The following is a 21,565-nucleotide window of genomic DNA, read 5'->3' as shown; positions in this document are numbered from 1 at the left end:
CTGGAAGTAGCTTTAGACAGCAGTATGCAAATCTTCTCTTTCTCTTATTTAAATAAATAATTAATTATTTCTGACTCTTTTTGCTGCTATTCCCAGGTTTTCTCCAGCTGTAGAGAGCAGGTGCTATTCTTTTTTGTGGTGCCTGGGCTTCTCATTGTGGAGGCTTCTCTTCTTGCAGCTTGTGGGCTCTAGCACACGGGCTCATTAGTTGTGGCACAAGGGCTTAATTTTCCTACAGCGTGTGGGATCTTAGTTCCTGGGCGAGGGATTGAACCCATGTCCCCTGCATTGGCAGCCAGGCTCCCAACCACTGGACCACCAGGGCAGTCCCTCCTGATAGGTTTGATTTGGCCTGTACAGTGCTTTGATTTGGCTTTAAACGAATTACTAGCTCTTAACAATCGGAATATTTCTCATAACAATCTAGATTTGGGTGTTCTTGGAAAATCAGAAGATCTGCAAACACTGGTCCACATTCTTGCATAACGAAGGTCAGCTGGACTCAAGGCTGAGGTCCTTTGCCCCATGCGCCTGCTGCCTTCCTCTGGCAACACAGCAGCCTCTCTGCTTGATTCATGTGTGATATTTGCCTGGCCCAGGAGTCCCCCAAGCTTGCCTTCCCTGGTACAGAGATTTTGAGTGGGTGTTAGCCTGGGTGACCCTCGAGGCCCGTTCATCTGTTCATCCCAGCGATACCCGTACTGATGGAGCTTCTGGAGCCTGGGGATAATGAGATGTGTACAACAGCTCCTGTCCTCTGGATACTAGTGCTGCCAGTCTAGCTGTCAACTGAAGAATGAGGAGGGAGAGAGGTTGAGGAGAGAGGTAAGCCAAGTGGCACAGCCTTCCCTATTCTCCACTGCTGTCTCTACTGCTACTTCAGACAGCCACTGTGAGCCCCGGGGAAGAAGCCACCAATTTGTTTGTGATTTAGACGAGTTTCTGGCCACGTCCAGGCCTCAGTGTCTCCAGTGGCGGACTGACCCGGTTGGAATAGAAAATGATGCACATCCCTTCCAGGACCGGCGCTCGGATAAGCTAAGACTCCATGATCGAGGAATGTCTGACCAGACCATTCCAGAGCCATTCCATCGAATTCCAAGCAGCCCCCCTTCCTCCTTTCCCCAGTCTGGGCTAGGGCGGAGGCTGGAGCCGGAGGGCCCAGTCGGCCTGGGCTTCCCGCCCGGGGGGCGGAGCCGCCGCTGGACGCCCCGCCCCTCCACCTGGGGCTCGGCCCCGGCAGATGTTACAACTTTTTCTCATTCTCTCCCGCGGTGTCCCCCACAGACCCGCCCAACCCGTGCGTCCCTCCCCTCTTCTCTTCTGGGGTCCTGCCCACCTCCCTAAGGGGAGCCGACAGTTCTCCCGACTCCGGGCGGGGCGAGAGGCCGGGCCGGGGGCTGGAGGGTCGGGAGGAGGAGAAAGGGAAAGCAGAGGCGAGAGAAATTAGGAGGCGGGAGAAATTAAGGGCTAGAACGAAGAGGGGAGTCAGAGGATGGTCGAGAGCACTTTTTGGAAGCCGCCACACCGTGTCTCAGGCTGGCCTGGCTGAACTAGGGGAGAGGGACACGAGCGGCGCAGGGCGGGCTCTGGGGCGGCGGGAGACTGCGCGGGCCTGACCTCCTCAGAGCGCCCCGCTGCGGCCGCGCAGGTTCGGCCTCATCGTCCAGCCAGTCCCGGACCGACCGCTGGGTCGCCCCCCGGGGACGCTGAGCGCTCTAGCAGCGTCCGGGCTAGTCGGCCGGCGGGCGTGCGGGCCGTGCGCCCTGGGCGCGCGAGGCGGTGAGGCCCTGGGAGCGCTGCGCGCCGGGACGCACGGGCCGGCATGGCGATGCACGCCCTTACCGGCTTCTCTCTAGTTAGCCTGCTCGGCTTCGGCTACCTGTCCTGGGACTGGGCCAAGCCGAGCCTGGTGGCCGACGCGCCCGCGGAGGCTGGCGTGGAGCACCCCTCGGTTGCTCCACCGCAGCCTCCCCACATCATATTCATCCTCACCGACGACCAGGGCTACCACGACGTGGGCTACCATGGCTCAGATATCGAAACCCCCACTCTGGACCGCCTGGCAGCCGAGGGTGTCAAGTTGGAGAATTATTATATCCAGCCCATCTGCACGCCTTCACGGAGCCAACTTCTCACCGGCAGGTAAGCATGACCAATCCACTGATGCCTGTCCAAGCCCCAAATAAACCCAGCTGTAGTTTTCACTTTGTACTGACATTAACACCACTGGGAGCTGGGAAGCCCCGGCTCACAGCCAATTCTGTCTCCAGCTGACTGTGTGATCATTAGTAAAGACCTTTGCCCTTTACGGGACTCGGTTTCCCTACCTGTACACTGAATGGGTTGGATCATCTTTGGGGATCTAATCCCTCTGATGTTCTAGGACATTTAGACTCCATACCATGTGAAGGAGATATCTGATCATCTCTTTGTTAGAGGAACATGGAAGCCTCTGACATCTAGGTTTGAATGTTGCTTCTGTTAATATTTACATACCCTGAGGCCCTGAGCAGGGTGTGTAACTTCTCTAAGCCTCAGTTTTCTTGTCCATAAAATGGGGTGAAGAACAGTTTTTAATCTTGAAAGAGAGTGATGAGGATGGAACCAGTTGCATATAGGCTGCTTGGTTATCAATAAATGGCAGCCACAATGTTACTGGAAGGATTAGGGCCTCCAAATTGTTTAATGATGACATTGGGAAGAAGCCAAGGAATGGATAGGTGGAGGAGAAAGGCACACACAGGATGCCTGACCTGTGTAGCCTTAGGCTAGTTACTTCATTTCTCAAAGCCTCTGTTTTTCCATCTGCAAAATCCTCCCAAGTTGGCTGGAAGCCCCAAGGAGACGTGCTGCTTTCTCTGTAAGGAGTTGTCCACAGGCAAGGTGGTAGGATTACAGGATTAATAGAGCAGGGAAACAGGAGGTGGGTGTGTGGAAGGCAAACTCTGGCCACTTAGGAGAAAATCCTTTGGCAAGGCTGAAGCTAATCCTCCTTGGATGGGGTCCAAGGCGTGCTTTCTCCCAAATTCCAGCCAGAAGCCACTAGTGTGATCTCAGAAACCAGAGCCATAGTCTTCCTGTTTCCTGGATGGGAGAAACTGAGTCACAGAGTCAGGGAGGGCCAAACTCGGTGCCTGTGCCCAGCTTCGGGATGGGTAGGAGAGAAGTCTGAGAAGCCAGGTGCTTAGAGGGGCCCTGGAGCTGGGAATCAAATAGTTGCCTTTTCTTTCTTCAACCTGGCACTTAGCATTTAGCTCTAGGAACTGAGAGAGAGAATCAGAAAGAGGAAGGGGCTCAAGTGTATGAGTTGGGGGTGAGGGCTGACAGTAAAGATCCAATGTGAGCCGGCTTCCAGAAGAGGGAGGAGGAATCTGCATTCCCAAGAGTGGTGCACAAGTTAGCATTTCTCTCCTAGAGATGACTCTTGGTTTAAGCAGGGGAATGAGCAGCATGCAGGGCAGCGTTCCAGCCCTGCCACCTCCCCACCCCCTCATCTGCAGAGTTAGCTGAGTGTGGCCGGGCAGTGTCTGCCCTCTGCCCCCTGCAGCTAGCTGGCTCCATCTGACTGATGCTGACTACTCTCATTAGTGTTTGTTAGTGCATCCAGTCGTGTTTGGTAAAGCTGGAGAGAGCCAGTTTCCCATGTTACTCACTTGCAGACAGACTAGTGACTCTTAGCTGGCCCACCCACTTTACCAAGCAGGGTTCTATGGTGTCCAGCCTCTGCGAAAAAGAGGCCTACTGCCGCTCGGGGCCCTTGGGTACTTCTTGTATCAAATCTAATCGTTCATTAGCTTAACCCAGGGTCTGCAGAGGCCACATCACTGATAGATTTTGAGTGTGAGTTACTGAGACCTGGGCTCAAAGCTCAGTGCTCCTGCTTGCCAGCCATCTTGAACTTGGGCCTGTTGCTGCACTCTTGGGAGCGTCAGTTTTATCATCAGTGGAATGGAGGTAATAACAGTCTTCACTGTAGGTTACTTAGGCAAAGTAAGTGAAATAGTGTGTGCAGCCTATAGTGTTAAAAATGGCAGTAGTAGCTAATGATAGCTGACAACCAAAACAGCTTTAAGATAAGGAAACCAAAACAGAAAAATGCACCCCAGTGACCAGCTTAAAGGTATCAGGAATTTAGGTCATGACTGGCTTAACTCGGATGCCTGGGAGTGAGAAAAAGGTGTGGGGTTCTAATACAATTGTGAAGTTCCAGGCTTCTTACTTAGTCTGGGGTTTGTAAGCTTGAGTGACGGCGACACTCTAAGCAGATAACATGGGCCCCTTGAACACAGAAGAAGAAATGGGATAGAAATGAATAAATGGGGAATGAAGAGTTCTGCTCACCATTTGCTCCTACCTCAGGGTGTTAGCCTGTGTGAGTGACCTGGATCTCAGGGCCACATAAACTTGCAGGCAGGCACCTGAGAACTGGTCTCATAACATCTGCGAGCTGGACGGTTTTTACATGTGTCCCATTCCAACCAGCTCACTCCTCACATGAGCTAACTGGGGCCTCCATGGGGGAAAGAAGTGGCAGCCTAATCTACCAGAAAAGGGCCTGTGTTTGGGGACTCTGATTGGCTTTATGTTCAGGTCCTGGCTCTGCTCCTGACCACTGAGTGAACTTAAACAATCTTTCCCTTCCTCTGAACCTTAATTTCTTTTTAAGTTGAGATGAATAAACTAGAAAATGATTTGAGTTCCTTCTGATTCTAAAATCCTTTGAGTGTCATTCTTCATTTATTCATTTCATAAGTAATTGAGTGTCCTTGAAACATCTCCAGAGCACTAGGAATACAAAGAGGAGTAAGGGGCAGTCTCATTAAATATCATTGGGCCCAAGAACATGTATGTACAGCCAAGTAGAATCCTGTGGCTAAGTGGGACCAGTGAAGGTTTGTACTTAATGCTGTAAGAACCCAGAAGCAAAAGTGGCTCATTCTTTGAGTGAGAAACTTTATAGTGATGGTAACATTTGGGCTGGACTTTTAAGAGGGAATGCTGCTGCCGCTAAGTCGCTTCAGTCACGTCCGACTCTGTGCGACCCCACAGAAAGCAGCCCACCAGGCTCCCCCGTCCCTGGGATTCTCCAAGCAAGGACACTGGAGTCGGTTGCCATTTCCTTCTCCAATGCATGAAAGTGAAAAGTGAAAGTGAAGTCCTCAGTCGTGTCCGACTCTTAGTGACCCCATGGACTGCAGCCCACCAGGCTCCTGCGTCCATGGGATTTTCCAGGCAAGAGTACTGGAGTGGGGTGCCATTGCCTTCTCCATTAAGAGTGAATAGGAGAGGAGAAATATCAATAACCTCAGATATGCAGATGACACCACCCTTATGGCAGAAAGTGAAGAGGAACTAAAAAGCCTCTTGATGAAAGTGAAAGTGGAGAGCGAAAAAGTTGGCTTAAAGCTTAACATTCAGAAAATGAAGATCATGGCATCTGGTCACTTCATGGGAAATAGATGGGGAAACAGTAGAAACAGTGTCAGACTTTATTTTTTTGGGCTCCAAAATCACTGCAGATGGTGACTGCAGCCATGAAATTAAAAGGTGCTTACTCCTTGGGAGAAAAGTTATGACCAACCTAGATAGCATATTCAAAAGCAGAGACATTACTTTGCCGACTAAGGTCCGTCTAGTCAAGGCTATGGTTTTTCCTGTGGTCCTGTGTGGATGTGAGAGTTGGACTGTGAAGAAGGCTGAGCGCCGAAGAATTGATGCTTTTGAACTGTGGTGTTGGAGAAGACTCTTGAGAGTCCCTTGGACTGCAAGGAGATCCAACCAGTCCATTCTGAAGGAGATCAGCCCTGGGATTTCTTTGGAGGGAATGATGCTGAAGCTGAAACTCCAGTACTTTGGCCACCTCATGCGAAGAGTTGACTCATTGGAAAAGACTCTGATAGTGGGAGGGATTGGGGGTAGGAGGAGAAGGGGACGACAGAGGATGAGATGGCTGGATGGCATCACTGACTCGATGGACGTGAGTCTGAGTGCACTCCTGGAGTTGGTGATGGACAGGGAGGCCTGGCGTGCTGCAATTCATGGGGTTTCAAAGAGTCGGACATGACTGAGTGACTGAACTGAACTGATCTATGAGAGGAGGACTTGCTCTGGACCCCATGACTAGTTAGTGCCTTAGAATGTAGGGACCCTGAAATCTGGAGTCAAACTGTTGGGGATACAAATCCCAATTCTAATTACTAATTGTGTGACTCGCTGGTTAAATGATTTAATTTACTGAGCCTCCATTTTCTTATTTGGGAGATGGGAATAATAATAACGATAGGCACCCCCCCCCCTCAGGTTAAAGTGAGGATTTAGTGAAATAATTCCTATAAAGGGCATAGCACCGTAGTACTGAGCATACAAGTGGCTGGCACCAGCCTTTGTTATTGTTGTTGTCATGATTAGCTTGGATTCCACTCTTAACTCCCCAACTTCCTAGCTGTGTGATACTGCTTGAGTGACTTAACCACTTTGGGCTCCAACCTCCTCCTCTGTAAGATGACAAATACCTGCTGCAGTTGATTTTGAGGGTTCAGTGAGCTAATGCATTTGAAGTGCTGGGCACATTTGATAATACCTACTGGGCTTTCCTGGTAGCTCATCTGGTAAAGAATCCTCCTGCAATGCAAGAGACCTGGGTTCGATTCCTGGGCTGGGAAGATCCCCTGGAGGAGGGCATGGCAACCCATCCCGGTATTCTTGCCTGGAGAATCCCCATGGACAGAGGAGCCTGGCGGGCTACAGTCCATGGGTTGCAAAGAGCCAGACCTGACTGAGCGACTAAGCACACACAGCACTAGTTACTTTGCTTTTCTTGCCGGTAGTGCTGGGACCTGAGCTCACCTCGGAGTGAGTGTTGGAGGCTGGGGAGCCAGAACAGTGCTTTCTGCCTTACCAGTGATTTCTGTGTCCTCCCCTCTTCCTGCCAGATACCAGATCCACACAGGACTTCAGCACTCCATCATCCGCCCTCGGCAGCCCAACTGCCTGCCCCTGGACCAGGTGACACTGCCCCAGAAGCTTCAGGAGCTGGGCTACTCTACCCATATGGTGGGCAAGTGGCACCTGGGCTTCTACCGGAAGGAGTGCCTGCCCACGCGCCGGGGCTTTGACACCTTCCTGGGCTCGCTCACAGGCAACGTGGACTACTACACCTATGACAACTGTGATGGCCCAGGGGTGTGCGGCTTCGACCTGCACGAGGGTGAGAATGTGGCCTGGGGGCTCAGCGGCCAATACTCCACTCTCCTCTACGCCCAGCGCGTCAGCCACATCCTAGCCAGCCATAGCCCCCGGCAGCCCCTCTTTCTCTATGTGGCCTTCCAGGCGGTCCACACGCCTCTGCAGTCCCCGCGCGAGTACCTGTACCGCTACCGCACCATGGGCAATGTGGCGCGGAGGAAGTACGCGGCCATGGTGACCTGCATGGATGAGGCCGTGCGCAACATCACCTGGGCTCTCAAGCGCCATGGTTTCTACAACAACAGTGTCATCATCTTCTCCAGTGACAACGGCGGCCAGACCTTCTCGGGGGGCAGCAACTGGCCGCTGCGAGGACGCAAGGGCACTTACTGGGAAGGGGGTGTGCGGGGCCTGGGCTTTGTCCATAGCCCCCTGCTCAAGAGAAAGCGACAGACAAGCCGGGCACTGGTGCACATCACTGACTGGTACCCGACCCTGGTGGCTCTGGCAGGGGGCACTGCCTCGGCAGCTGATGGGCTGGACGGTTATGATGTGTGGCCAGCCATCAGTGAGGGCCGGGCCTCACCACGCACAGAGATTCTGCACAACATTGACCCACTCTACAACCATGCCCGGCACGGCTCCCTGGAGGGCGGCTTCGGCATCTGGAATACCGCCGTGCAGGCCGCCATCCGCGTGGGCGAGTGGAAGCTGCTGACGGGAGACCCCGGCTATGGCGACTGGATCCCACCCCAGACGCTGGCCGCCTTCCCTGGCAGTTGGTGGAACCTGGAGAGGATGGCCAGTGCCCGCCAGGCCGTGTGGCTGTTCAACATCAGTGCTGACCCCTACGAACGGGAGGACCTCGCTGGCCAGCGGCCAGATGTGGTCCGAGCCCTGCTGGCCCGCTTGGTGGACTATAACCGCACAGCTATCCCTGTGCGATACCCAGCTGAGAATCCCCGGGCCCATCCTGACTTTAATGGGGGTGCATGGGGGCCTTGGGCCAGTGATGAGGAAGAAGATGAAGAAGAGGAGGAAGGCAGGGCTCGAAGCCAGTCCAGGGGGCGACGCAAGAAAAAATGCAAGATTTGCAAGCTGAGATCCTTTTTCCGTAAACTCAACACCAGACTGATGTCCCATCGGATCTGATGGGTGGGCCTGAGATACTTTCCCATGCAAGCTGGCCCTGTTCCTCACCAGGGAGGGGCTTCCAGTCAAGTCCTCCTCTTCAGGGAAATGGGGGCCATACAGTCTCTCAGCTGAAGGGTGGGTAGCTTGGTTTGGGGCTTGGGGGAGAATAAACAAGACTGGGATGCCCGGGGTCCCAGTCCTGCCTCTGTTGACTTGCTCTATGACCTTTGGTGACCTGCACGAGCTCTCTGAGCCTCATTTCCCTCATCTGGAGAATGAGCTCTAATGACTTCATCGCTCTGTGGCGTGGATCTGGTGCCTGGGACCACAGTGAAGTTTCCACCAACTTTGTCACCGCCTAGCTCACTTAAGGCCTTGCTCTTGAACCCTGAACCTTTGTGGTACTTCCTGGGTGAGGGGCCACCGGAGGCAGCTCCAGGCCTGGACCCGAGCTGAGGCATGACGATGACCTCTGTCTGAAGCCATGCCCTGAGTACTGAGGTTGGAGGTGCAGGGACCTGGGACCTTCCTGGCTCCTCATGAGACCTGGGCCAGTCCTGGGGACAGACTGGTGGTGGTGAGCTCCCCTTCCTGGGAGGGAAGAGGAGGACTGGGCCTGGCTGTTAGCTGCTGCAGGATCTAAAGTAGTGGAAGCAACTGTGCAAAGAGCCCCGCGCCAACCATCAGAGCATCTGGGTTCTGCTCTGACCTAGGGCCCAGTCCTCTTTCCTGGGCCTCGAATTCCACATCTGCACAAGGGGATGGTAGCCCTGGCTCTGCCTACCTCACAGGCCTGTAGAGAACCGGCCGCAGTAATGGTTGTAGAGGAACCCGTGAACTTGATTAAAACGCAGGAACACAGAAGCGAGGGCTGCAGTGCTGTGAGCTGGTGTGGGTGTGTGCACGTGTGTCCTGGGCCAGGTGTGAGCTCACCATTGGTCCTGAGTATGGTCCAGGGGACAGAACATGTGGGTTCTGGCCCAGTCCTACCCCAGATCCTCTGTGTGGCCTCGGGCTCCCTCTGGACCTCACTGTCCCAGTGTACAGTGAATGAACTGAGAACCCACCCCCTAGGTGTTCTGGGCACCACTGGGCGTGTGTGTATTGGGGGACATGGGCTGGGCGGTGGGGAGGAGGGCGTGGGGGTTTCAGGGCTCGCTGGCTGGGTAGCGGCCTCTATCTGCACACTGCGTTCTACATATCTCCCTTCAGCTTCCAGTCCGTGCAGCGTGTGTAGGCGAAAGCCCTGCTGTGAATTTTGAAAATAGTTATTTTTGTCTCTGGCAAAGGAGGCCTGTTAGGACTCGTCAGCATGTGGATGAGCGGGACGGGTGGGGTGGGGTGGGGTGGGGTGGGGTGGGTGTGGTGCAGTGAGAGGGGTTCAAGACTTGGTGGCAGAGTGACAGGCCTACTGCAGAGTGTGGCTGAGCCCAGGAGTGACAGTCCAGCTGGGGCTGCACAGTGGAGGTGACCTCCATGTTCTGGGCCCCTTCCCCCCAACCCTGCTCTCGTTTCCCTATTCTGGCTTCCCTCAACCAGAACCCTTCTCTGTCTCCAGAATGTCAATGCCTGGGTTGTGATTACTCAGGGGCCACAACCAGCTGAGGCCTCTGGGTTCCAGCCACCCTCAGCGTTTCCGCCTGTTCTGGAGGGGAACTCTGCAGTCCCAGGTCCAGCATACCCCAGGGCTGGCTCATCTATGGTCTGCCACTTACCTGAGATATCGCGGCCCTGCAGGACCCTCGTCCCAGTCATGCAGGCTGGGCCCTTCCAGAGTGGTATGGAGCCAGGACTCTCCTTTGCTGCCCCAGGCTCACACCAGCTGAGCAGAGGCCTCTCGTGTGTGCTGAGTTGGCTCTGTCTGAGCAGCCCCGCCTCCAGCTTCAGCCAGCCCTACTTCTCTGCCTTTGGTGGCCACAAGTGCAGGACCATAAAAAGCCTATTTCTACTTGTTCCTAGGCACCAAGGCATCCCCTCTGTGGCCCACTGGGCCCTAAACATGTAGAGCCCACCTGGGACGGGGGCTTGGGGCTGGTGCCCGCTCCTGCTGCCCTGAGGAGGCCTGATCTTATCTTCAACCCAGCCTAGAGCTCATCAGCCTCAGTCTCCTGCCCAACCCAGAAAGCAGCAAACAGGCCAGGAGCCCTGCTCAAGTTCAGCCTGTGACCCTGTCCATGGCACAGCAGACCCCAAGCCTACCTCACCAGGGTGCTGGCAGCTGACTGGGGTCTAGGACTGGTGGAGGGTCTCAGGATAAGGAGCAACTCAGGGCTCAGGGCAATGTGATGAGAGGCTCAGCCTGCTTGCCATGGCTTCTGCTCTGCCCAGTGAGGAACATGTTGCCCGGTCCCCTTGCTCCTACCGCTTATGGCTCCTACCTTCCCCTGCGGCCAGGGCACCTGGGTCTGGACTCTGTGTCAGGTCTCTGGATGGCATTCCCAGGCAGATGCTTGCAGCACCTGTGGCGGGGAGGGGTAGAGGGTGGGCAGACCAGGGGCAGCTCAGTTCCCTTGTCATAGATCTGGGGGGAGTGGGGCCCGGAGAGGCTAGACAGTTCCCCTCTTTTCCCCTTGACTGGACCAAACAGCCACAGAGCTGCCAGCAAGGTGGGTTAGGTGACCAGGCCCCTGGGATCCAGGGGAGAACCCCAACCTGGCTGGAGGAGCAGAGCTCTGGGCACATCTCCTGCTGGGCCTTGGCACCATGTCCTCCTTTCTGTTGGTGCCTATTGGGCACCTTGGGACCTAGGCAAGTAGCCCTGACTGCAGGAAAGAGGAGGGCAGAGGAAGATAAGGGAAGGAGCACTGTGGTGGGAGTCAGGTGTTCTGGATTGTCATCCTGACAGCTCCTGACTTCAGCGACTGCATGAAGGCAGCTTCCTCTCTCTGGGCCTTAGTCCCCTGTCTGTAAGGGGATGGGGCTGACTCTGGGCCTGTCCAGCTCTAGTGAAGTCCTACAAACAGGGCAGGGGTGCTGAAGTCAAACAGATTTTCGACTAGTAGGTCTTGCCACATCTCTGCAAAGCAGGCGATGATTGTACCAATCTCACGGACATTTGTTGTGAGGTATAAAAATAGTGCAATATGTAAAGTGCTTAGCACAGGGCTTGGCTCTAAAGTGGAAAGAACTATTTTTCATGTCCTTGGAGTCAGTGAAGGAACATCTTGTCTTTACATTTCTCAGGAAGAAACGGAGGTCTCAGTGGGAAAGAAGAACTGCCATAAGCACTCACTGCCAACGGCAGGACTAGAACTTGGGTCCGCAAGCCGCAGGTTGGGCTGTGCAAACCTGGGCCCAGTAGCTGGTGCTACCTCTGTGGGATACCTCAAGGCACAGGGCCTGACCCCTGCCTCCTTTCCCTTCTGAGTGCGAGGCTGGCATTACTCACTGCAGTTAACGAACCAGATCACTCTCCACCCAGACCCTCTGTAGGCTCTTTGCTCTCTTGGCCCACTTTCCACTGATTCTGCCCCCATGCTCACTGCCCTTAATGGGACAGGCCTCACGGGGACCGTGTGGATGGCACGTTTTCTATGGTGCCCGCCCAGGCCCTGCAGGACCCTGAGGCACTCGGGCATGTGCATGTGAGCTCGTGTAGGGGAGTCAGCTGTCACCCACTGCTGTGACCCAGGAATTTGGCCCTGCTCCCCGTGCACAGCCTGTGTTCCTGTTCCCTGTCCTAGCGTGTAGGAGCCAAGCTCAGCACCCTCCAAAGCATCCACTCCTGGCCACCAGGCTGTGGCAAGCAGGCCTGCTCTTGTGTACTGCATGCAAGTTGCAGCTGGGGGGGTGCACATGCGGGTTCTCCTGCCTGCCGCTTCCCTGGGGAATGGGGAGTTTGGCAGAAACAGTCCCCCTGATGCAATCAGAGTCTTGTGCTCTCAGCACCACGCAGGCAGGGCTGGCTCCTCACTGTCCGCCACCACTGGGCACAGCTACCAGCCTCTTGGGCACAGGGGAAGCAGTGAATTAGCAGTCGTGCCTCCTCGGCAGAGTGCCAGTTACAGTCAGGATGGGGGTTGCCTGTCTGAGGCAGTGCCCACACCCATGTTTGAGGCCTTTGAAAGTTCGGAGGTGTGTGTGTGTGTGTGTGTGTGTGTGTGTGTATAACAAGGAGTTGCCAAGGAGACCTTTTCCTCTTCTCTGTTTTCCTGCTCCTTCTTCATCCTCTCCAGTCATCTCTGCAACATCAGGACCCTACAGCCTGGGTCCTGCCCACCCCCTAGGACCGTGTGCACAGGGTCCAGGCCAGCACGGGGAGGAAGAAAACGAATGAAACTGACCGAAAGAGAGGAAGGGAGACAGAAACTTGGAAAAGGGATAAAAAGGAAGAGGAAAGACGGGGATATCTGAGAAGGAAGGGGTCAAGGGGAGCAAGGAAGGATTGAGGAGAGGGGAAAGGCTCAAGCCAGCTCCAAGCCAAGCTGGACTATCATCTCCTTTATTCAGAACATTAGACCCCCATTAATACAACCTCGGGGCACAATTCCCTTTTGTCCTGTTTGTTAATTTCTAAAGCAGCGTTTAAGTTAGTTAGTACCTGACATGCTGGGCCTGTTCTCCTGCCCCAGTCCTTTGTTCTGCAGGAATGCTGCAAACCAGGACAGGAAAGGTGATGTCCAAACCTGAGCTCAGTTCCAGTGGGAACTCAGAGAATGGCACCTGGAGTAATGTGTGGTGTGTCCTTCCATGATTCAGAGGGAGCAGTATAAAGAGGGAGTGACTTTTGAATTTCTTCCTAAGAATCATTTCCCATCTTTTGAGCATTTACAGCATGTCAGACACTGTGCTCATCTCATTTAATCCTTAGAACAGCCTTGGAGTTAGGGAATGTTAGCTCTATTTTGCAGATTAAGAAATCAAGGCACAGAGAAGCTGGGCTACTCATCCCCAATCACAGCCTGTAGGTCATGGAGTCACTCTAACCACTGCCCAACGCTGCCTCTCCTCTCCTCTGGGCAATGACTCAGGTGCCCTCGGTGGTCGCTAAGGGTGGTTCCAGTGCTTTCATGTGTGGAAGCAGTCTCCTCCTGGGGACAGGCTAGCAGGTCTGGGGTACGGGGGTGGCAGTGCAGCCTTTCTTCAGCTCACCTGCGATTGCTTCTAGCCTTTAGATGTATATTCTGTGCCCTGCCCGCTACCCACCAGCTGTGCAGCCCCTGAGCAAAGGCCTCTCTTCTCTGCCTCTGAATTGCAACGTTGGCGGCAAAGCGGGAAGCATATTGTGCACAGAAACAAAACTGAGTGGTTTTTCCTTTTTCTGAAGGTGGTAATGGTGCAATTAGTGGCTAAGCCATTTACCCCCTCCTCCCTGACTCTCCTCCCCTCCTTCCTCTCTGCCTCCCTCCTGTTTCTCTCCTGGGAAGAAGTGGCTGCATCAGAGTCAACTCCATCATTCGCTCCCACTCCCGACTCGCCCAGGAAGAGGGACAGAACTGGAGAGTACCCAGATTTCCCCAGGGGCCCTAGGGGACCTAGGGTTGTATAGTCAGGGATCTGCTGGGGTTGGGGATTACCAACAAGCAGATAATGTATCTACTAAGTGAGGTGACCAGTGAGGCGATTTAGAGATTCTGAGGGAGGGCTGGGCTAGAAACCCAAGAGAGTTGGGATCCTGGATCCTTTTATTGTGTGGTCATTGTGGGCAAGTGCTGGCATGGAGGGCTGCAAAGGGAGCTTGAATGGAGGAGGTGGGTGTGAGGGTCCGAGACTCTGAGTTCAAGCTGCAGTGATGGAAGTAGTCATTGTCTCACTTTAGATCTTCTTTTTGCCGCTTCTAGAAACTAAAAAGAGGCCTCATGTTTACGTACTTCATAAAGGCCTCCACAGCTCTCAGCCTACTCTATCTTCACAGCCTTCCTTTCCAGTGGCAGCTAAAAGGAGCGAGAGGCTCAGAGAGGGGCTGTGACTTACCCAGCGTCACACAGTCAATATATGTTAAGACTGGAATTGAACTCAGATCTTTAAATGCCAGTTCTTTTTCTTCTTAACCCCCCAGGTCTTGGGGTGAGATCTTGGGGCCATAGAGATGGTTACCGCCCTGAAGAGTTGAAGTTGGCAGGGAACGTGCCCTCAGAATTTGGGAATGAGAATTTTAGGGCAGGTCCATGGCCACTCCCCTCCAAGCCAGGCCATGCTCCCCTCCCCACTGCTGCTTCCGCCTCTTTCACCTTGACGTGGAGCACGAGCAGAAACTGGGACATGAGCCCCGGGAGACCAGATCTGCATGGCCCCTCCGGGGGCCTGGGCTAAGAGCGTGGCTAAGTCAGAGACCTCCGGAGGGGACCTGAGGGACAGCTGACTGTCATAGCTGAGAGGGGCTGGGATGAGTGGGCTGCCAGGGATGTTCCCTCCAGAACCCCGATAGCTCCTCTGCACTTCTGCCCCTAGCTAGAGTGCCAGTGTGATGGGCAAGGTGGCAAAGAACAGAGAGAGGGAGAGCAAAATAAGAAAGACAGAGGCAGAGGCAAAAGAAATTAGAAGGGAGCAGAGAGATAGTTAAAGAGGCTATAGTGATCTACTGAGAGAGAGAGATCCCAATGAATTAGCCATCGTTTCCCTGTAAACCTTAGAACCTGGCAGTTGCCAGGGCAACGGGGCAATACCTGTCTCTCCAGAGGAGATGAAGTTGCCAGGGTAACTGCTTCCTGTCTTTTCTGGGGACCATCCGGAACATGGCACCCACTGGCCGTTACCATGGTAACTGCCTTTTTGCCCCACTTAATCCCATCCTGTCTGTTACAAGGGCCCCACAGTTAGAAGTGGGGGTGGTGGGAAGACTGAAGATCACTTGTGGACTAAGTTTGTTCTCTTCCCCTTCTGCCAGCCCCTCCCTAAGTCCATCACCTTGGGGGTGCTGGGTCCACCCACCCCTGGGCCCACACAGGCCTGCAGTATTGTGTGTGGTAGGGCCAGGGCGTCCGGAGCAGGTTTTGCAGTGGTAGGCAGGCAGGTGTTGGGGAGGCAGTTACCGGGGCAACGGGAACAGGGCGTTTCGGAGGTGGTTGCCATGGGGACCTGGATGCTGACGAAGGCTCGCGAGGCTGTGAGCAGCCACAGTGCTCTGCTCAGAAGCCCGGGGCTCGTCAGTCAAGCCGGTTCTCAGTTTGCACTTGGCAGCACGGGCAGGCGAGTGGCCCCTAGTTCTGGGAGCAGCAGCGCTCCGGTCCCGGTCCTACAGCCCCAAGCCTCGCCTGCCCGCCCGGCGCCAGGATGGCCACCATCACCTGCACCCGCTTCACGGAAGAGTACCAGCTCTTCGAGGAACTAGGAAAGTGAGTTGCAGCTCAGAGAGTCCTGGAGGGCTCAGGGGGCTCAGCATCATGGGTGGGGGGCACCTGCACTGCTTTCCGTGCACACACAGGGAGACTGAATGTGCTTGGAGGTGCTTGCATGTGCAGAGTGCCTAGAGTTGGGCACAGGCATGTTTGCCAAGCTGTGCCAAGGCTAGCTGCGTGAGTGTGTGTGTAGAGGGGAAGGGTTGACAGTGTGTGGCCGTGTCTGTGCATGCAAACACGTACATACACACACGACGGCACATGACCTGGGCACACAAAGATTGGCAGAAATTCAGGATTTAAAAGGGTTCTTCCCAGTCAGCTGAGTCCAAGGCTGGAATCCCCTGTTGAGTTTTTTTCTGGAGGTGGCCATCTGGCCTCAACTTGGTTACTTCTGGTGACAGAGAGCTCATCATTTCCTGGGTAGTTCCTCCTGCCTTTAGGCACCTACAGCAGCTGTGCGGAGTGGCCGACTTCTCCTTATAAGCACAGCCCCTCCCCTTCTTCCCCCTGACAGCTCTGCCAAGGGTGAGAGCAATGGTACAGCAGGGGTTAATAAATGAGCCCCTGTTGAGACTTCTTGGGTGTTGGGAGGAGGGGAGAGACAGTCAGTGAGCTGTGGGAGGGGGGATTCTGCTGATGCAGGGGCTAGTGATGTGAGGGTGCACCAGCTCTGGTCCCTCGTCAAAGTTGTCCAGCCTCAGAGCTCATTTCCTGCCTTTGATGACTGATGTGGAGAGAAAGATGGGAGGAGGTGGGGGGGGGAGAGGAGAGCCCCTTGGGATAGCCCCATGGACTGTGGAGTGTCTGGGGAGCACTCCCAGGTGCCGCCAGCTATGTTTGTGAAGCATCTGGAGATAGAGCCACAGCAGGGGTACAGTTTGGAGGCGGAGTTTGCCCTATGGGCAATGCAGCTCCAGTGCCCTGGGTGGCCGCTGGTATAGTAGCAGGAGTGCAGGGGAGAGTCACCCTGTAGGCAGATATGTGCTGCTGTAAGGTCTGAATATGCACATGCAAGGGTGCATTTTGATGTGTGTTGTTGTGTAAGCACTGACTCTGTGGTACACTTGCGTGCACTGAAAAGGTGTGCAAGTGTTCATGTGTACGTGCCCTGGGGGAAGGTACTGGTGTGTGCTTTATGTGGAGGTCCTGAAAATGCAAGTGTGCCCTGCAGGGGTGGATGGATGCAAGTGGCACAAGGAGGTCCGTTGGCTGATTTGCATGAGAACGAAGGTGCATACATGCGTCACTTATGTACACATGGTTGGAGCTGTGTGCACATCAGCTGTATGTAAATATATGTCTGTGTAAGGATGCGTAGGTGGGACTTGGGCTGGCTGATGTCCCTGTGAGGTCTGGATATGGACATCTGTGCGGACTGGGGGCCATACCCCTGGGAAGGTTTATGTGTGTGTGTCTGAGGCCTGGGCCCATGGGCTTGGGTGGGAGTGTGGCTGCTGAAGGCATGTGCGAGCTCAGGCTGGTGTCTGCATGTGTGTGGGAGGTGGGCCCGTGACTGTGTACAAGTAGGCTGCCTGCACACACACATGCACACACACACTTGCACACCAGGCTATCCTGACACCAATAGGCACACACCAGACCCTTGTACAGACACATACCCATGTGCAGACGTGTGTTCAATCCTGTCTTCAGACTTCCTGTCTTTCTGAGTGTGTTTTTATCCTGAGGGTGGGGTGTGGACAGCAGGAATGAAATGTTTGGGGCTGCTCTGGAGGACCCAGGCTGTCTACCACACTTGTGCAGGGACCCCTTCTCAGCTGGGTTCCGGCATCCACTGGAGCCAAGGATTCCCTGATCAGCTGGGCGCTGCCTTTCAGGGTGAGACCAAGGCTCAGTTCTGGGAGGACTGCGTCACAGAGTGCAGTGGAATGGAGTTGAGATGTGACTCAGGCGCTTATAAAGCTGCTGTTTTGCCCTAAGTGGAGATGGCTATCATGAAGACTGGGTGGTCTGGTGGTGACTTGGCAGGGAGAGCCTTCTTGAGCCTTCTTGGCCCCACGGTCTGCCAGGGCTCTTGCAGGGATCAGGGCATGGGCAGAATTTCTGGAGCCCTTTTGTGACCGTGGCAGAAAGACTGAGGGTGGCAGGCAAGGCCAGGCCTAATCTGATCAATTTCCTTCCACAATTACCAGTGCCCTTAACATTTTTAAGGTCACATATTCCTCCAGGAATCTGATGAAAGTCTATCTTCCCTAGAAAAATGCTCGAACCTACGAAATGGTGTGGGCAAGGTCAGGACTCGCCAGACGTCAGGAAGCCTAAGGATGGGGCCTGAGGATGCTTGTATTGGAAAAAAAGATGAGGCGCTACGTCTCTGATGCCTGGGTTTAAAAGGCCAGGGTGCATCACTGGGGAGGCAGGGCTTTCCTGATTCACTTGAAGCTTCAATCCAAATGACCAGGTAGTGGCAGCACTCAGCACAGGGCGCAAGGCCCAGACCTTACCACTGGACAGACTATGGCACCTGTTTCCCACAACCTGTAACCGGGAGACAAAGAGGGACTGGGAGGATGAAGTGAGATGGTTCTTGTGAAGACACAGTGACACTTGTAGCACCCTGAGATCTCCACTGCCCTCAAATGGGGGCTGGCACCTGCCAGGGCTGCTTTTTAACAGGAGTTTGCCCAGCTTGGCAGAAGGGGTTGACCAAGCCCTGCCCCTCACCCACCGGGCTGGCTGGGATGGGACAGGCTCCTCTTCTGTCGGGATGAGCAGCGCAGATGCCTACGGAGACCACCCTTCAAGGGGTGACCCAAGGCCCCGGCCAGCCAGGATACAGTTGTTACCACCTGGAAGCTGCGCTCCCATTTCCAGGAGCCCATTTCAGATCACCAGCATGATGATTGCCAGAGGCAGCTAGGCTGGCCCTCCAAGGGGCCATGGGGGCCTTTGACCTCCTTTTGCAGGGCCCTGGCCTCCTAGCTGCAGAGAAGGACAGGAGGAGGACACGAGCCTCTTGAGGGATTCCTGGCACCCTGCCCAGTGAGGCCTGGCTCCTGACTGCAGGCCTTTGAGGACCCCAGGGTAGGGCTAGCTGAGGATGTCAGAGGAGGGGCTCCTGTCCCGCCTAGGGGGCAGCCAGCTGAGGGGGTTGAGGGGTCGGGGTCAGAATTAGTGCTCTGGGGCCTCTTGATGCTCCTGGATGGAGGTCCCACTGCAGCATACGATTCACATAAGCCAGGAACTTGATTCCAGTTTCCCTAGAGGGTTGGGGTGGGGCTGTCTCTGGGAACCCAGAGACTAGCTCACTTCCTCCTTCCTTGACCCCTCCGGTCCTCCTTCCTCCCATGGGAGAGGGAAACAGAAGCCCAGACCTTAGGAGCACAGAGGCTTATTTGGAGGCAGGAGGCAGGTTGCAGCACCCCCAGCTCCAGGGTCAGAGTGGGCCTGGGGGCTAGGGTCAGAGCTCCCTGCAGACCCAACCTTCTGGAAGACCAGGACCCGGGGTGGGTAGGGCAGCAGGGGGAGGAAGGGGTGAATTCCAGGAGATAGAGAAGGAGGATGCCTCTTCTAGCCCTTGACATTCTCCGGGCTTTGAATCCCAGTCCCAGGAGAGGTTAGTTAGGGAGGCAGAATTACCCTGCAGCCTGTGTAATCACTGGGCTGTACAGAGAGAGCCTGGGAAGGAGATTTTACTTGAGAAGGGGAGGGAGAAGGGAGGGAGGCCAGAGAGAACAGCAACCCAGTCTTTTCTCTCTAGAAAAGGATCTGAAATTGACTCAAGGGTGATGTTGGAGCTGGGGGAAGGGCTGCAGAGGCCAGCAAGATTGCCTGAGGGAGAGGGGAGAGCTGGCTTTGGAGCCCCCCTGGCTTTGTATCATGAACAAGGCTCAGGCTGGGCTGATCAGTGGGGGACACTGGAGACCAGAGGCAGCTCCCTGTTCCGGGGTGGGGTGGATGGGGGTAAGCCAAGGGTCCTGGGTGCTTAGGTTCCTTCGCTCTTGGACACAAGCTCTGACATCTGCAGGATGCGTTTCTCAATCCCACTCTCTTCCTGGCAGGGCTGTTAGGAGGATCCTAGGTGTAATACTGGAGAAGTGAAAATACCTGTGCCATGAGGCACTATCCCCTGCAAAGACGGGACTGTGTTTAATTTTGCTTCTGACAACCTGTCACCTTCACAGCGCTTTGGGGCCAGTGTGGCACTTCTCCACCCACTAGCTCATCCCTGAGGGAGGGAGAGGACTCACTCTCCCATTTTACAGATGAGCAGACTGAGGCTTGAGAAGGTGAAATGACCTGGCTCAGGGGAGTGGTGGCAGCACTCAGGCTTGCGTGTAGGTCCCCATCACCGCTCATATGGAGAGAAGACTAAGGGGGCCCCCTCGTGGTGCCCTGCCTGGGGAACACTTCCAGGGAAGAAGGGTGTGCCCTTGCGGATGAGGGAACTCTGAACTGTCACTTATTTTCCCATCATGATTCTGCCTCTAATTGACTGCACCAGATTCCTTGTCCCTGGTGTACCTCAGCTTTACTATCTGTAAATTGGGGATCAGAGCACTTCTGCAGATGCTGGAAGGCACCGTTAGAGTTGCTACCCTCTTTAGCCTCTGCCTGTGAAAGGCACCTGTGGGAAATTTCAGGCTTCCCGAACACCAGAGCTGGGAGGACCATAGACGTTGTCTCCTCACAGCACCAATGGTGGAGCCAATACCCAGAGAGACGCAGTTTGCCCGAGGCCGCAGGAAGAGCCTGTGGCAACGGCAGCCAGGGTTGGGGGCCAGGTGATGTTCAGGGGCCAGCAGCTAAGGATGGGAAGTTGGGGGCAAGTGGGACAAGGGAGGGGGACAGCCTTCCCCCACTCTTCCTCCAAGCCACCAGAGCGGAAGGCACGCACATGTTCTGGTGCTTGCCGCAGCCCTCCGCCCCCACGCGGCCGCCCCCACACAGGCTGAGACACACTGACACTGCTGAGCCCTGCTCCCGCCTGCCTGCCTCCCTGCACAGGCACGCAGTGACTGCTGCCAGCATCCCTGCAGTCTGCGGCCCCGGCCCCCCCAGAGGGTAAGGGCACAGCCTTGGAACGCAGTGCCTGCATCCTGTTGCTAGTGCACGCGTGCACACACACACACACACACACACACACGGGTGCATATGGATGTGTGTGCCGACACACTGGCTCCAACAAGGCGTCAAGCAAGAGCCTTACCTCCCAGTGCAGGGACAGCAAGATGATGCTGGTAGGCGTCTGGGTTGTCCCCCTGCCGCCACCACCACCTCTCATTCTCCCTTGCTCTTGCTCTCTTGCTCTTGCCGTCTTTCTCTCTCTGTCCTTCCCTGCATCTCTCTGGTCCCTGTTTCTCTCTCTCCTTCCCTCTTTTGTGCGCTGGTCCCTTGGCCACCGTCCACCCCTCCTACACACACGTTGATGTGTCATGGTCTCTTCCGAGCCTCTCTGTGGTGTGGTAGGGAGCTTCCCAGCCCAGGCCAACCTGGCGCAACCTCTGCCCCACCACCCAGCATGTCACAGGCTGCTGAGACCCAGCCCAGGCACTAGATCTAGGTCCCTAGAGGACTTGGCTGCCCACCAAGATGTCAGGTGGGGCTGTGAGGCTGGTGGTACCTTCTGTGCTAGAAAACACTGACGGCCTTGATGTCTCAGCATCATATAGAAGGAGGAACAAGTCTGTGACCCTTGCATCCACTCAACAACTATTTCCTGAGCATAGACTCTGTTCTTGGCCTCGGACTGAGCCCAGCAGGTACCACATGCCAGACTTATGTCATCTCTGCCCATCTGGGGCTCACGATCTAGTGGAAATCTGACATTAACTAAATCACTTCAGATATTGTTATTTAAATGCAACTGGATAAAGGCTATGAGCACAAACATGGGGTTATAAGCTACAAAGAGACCTCAACTGGTTGGGGTGATGGAGGAATCAGGGAAGGCTCCCCTGAGGCAGTGACATTGGGGAGTGAAAGCTGAGTAAGAGCTGGTC

The 21,565-nt window shown here is 55.0% G+C and overlaps 2 protein-coding genes across 3 annotated transcripts in view; both read left to right on the top strand.

Moving 5' to 3' along the window:
* The first annotated feature begins 1,825 nt into the window (after window positions 1-1,825).
* Window positions 1,826-8,340, top strand: ARSI (arylsulfatase family member I). Its single transcript, XM_068981331.1, has 2 exons — window positions 1,826-2,145; window positions 6,936-8,340. The coding sequence occupies exons 1-2, from the start codon at window positions 1,826-1,828 to the stop codon at window positions 8,338-8,340; spliced, it is 1,725 nt and encodes a 574-aa protein (XP_068837432.1).
* A 7,194-nt stretch (window positions 8,341-15,534) lies between these two features.
* The window catches only part of CAMK2A (calcium/calmodulin dependent protein kinase II alpha), a 62,007-nt gene continuing 55,976 nt past the window's right edge, over window positions 15,535-21,565 (top strand). For both annotated transcript variants that reach the window (XM_068981140.1, XM_068981139.1), the window contains exon 1: window positions 15,535-15,596. In XM_068981140.1, coding sequence (XP_068837241.1) covers window positions 15,535-15,596 — 62 coding nt within the window. The remainder of the gene's footprint in view (window positions 15,597-21,565) is intronic.

This window comes from Capricornis sumatraensis, chromosome 9 (genome assembly GCF_032405125.1).
Source record: "Capricornis sumatraensis isolate serow.1 chromosome 9, serow.2, whole genome shotgun sequence".
NCBI classification, from domain to species: Eukaryota; Metazoa; Chordata; class Mammalia; order Artiodactyla; family Bovidae; genus Capricornis; species Capricornis sumatraensis.
This window is presented reverse-complemented; position numbering and strand designations above follow the sequence as displayed.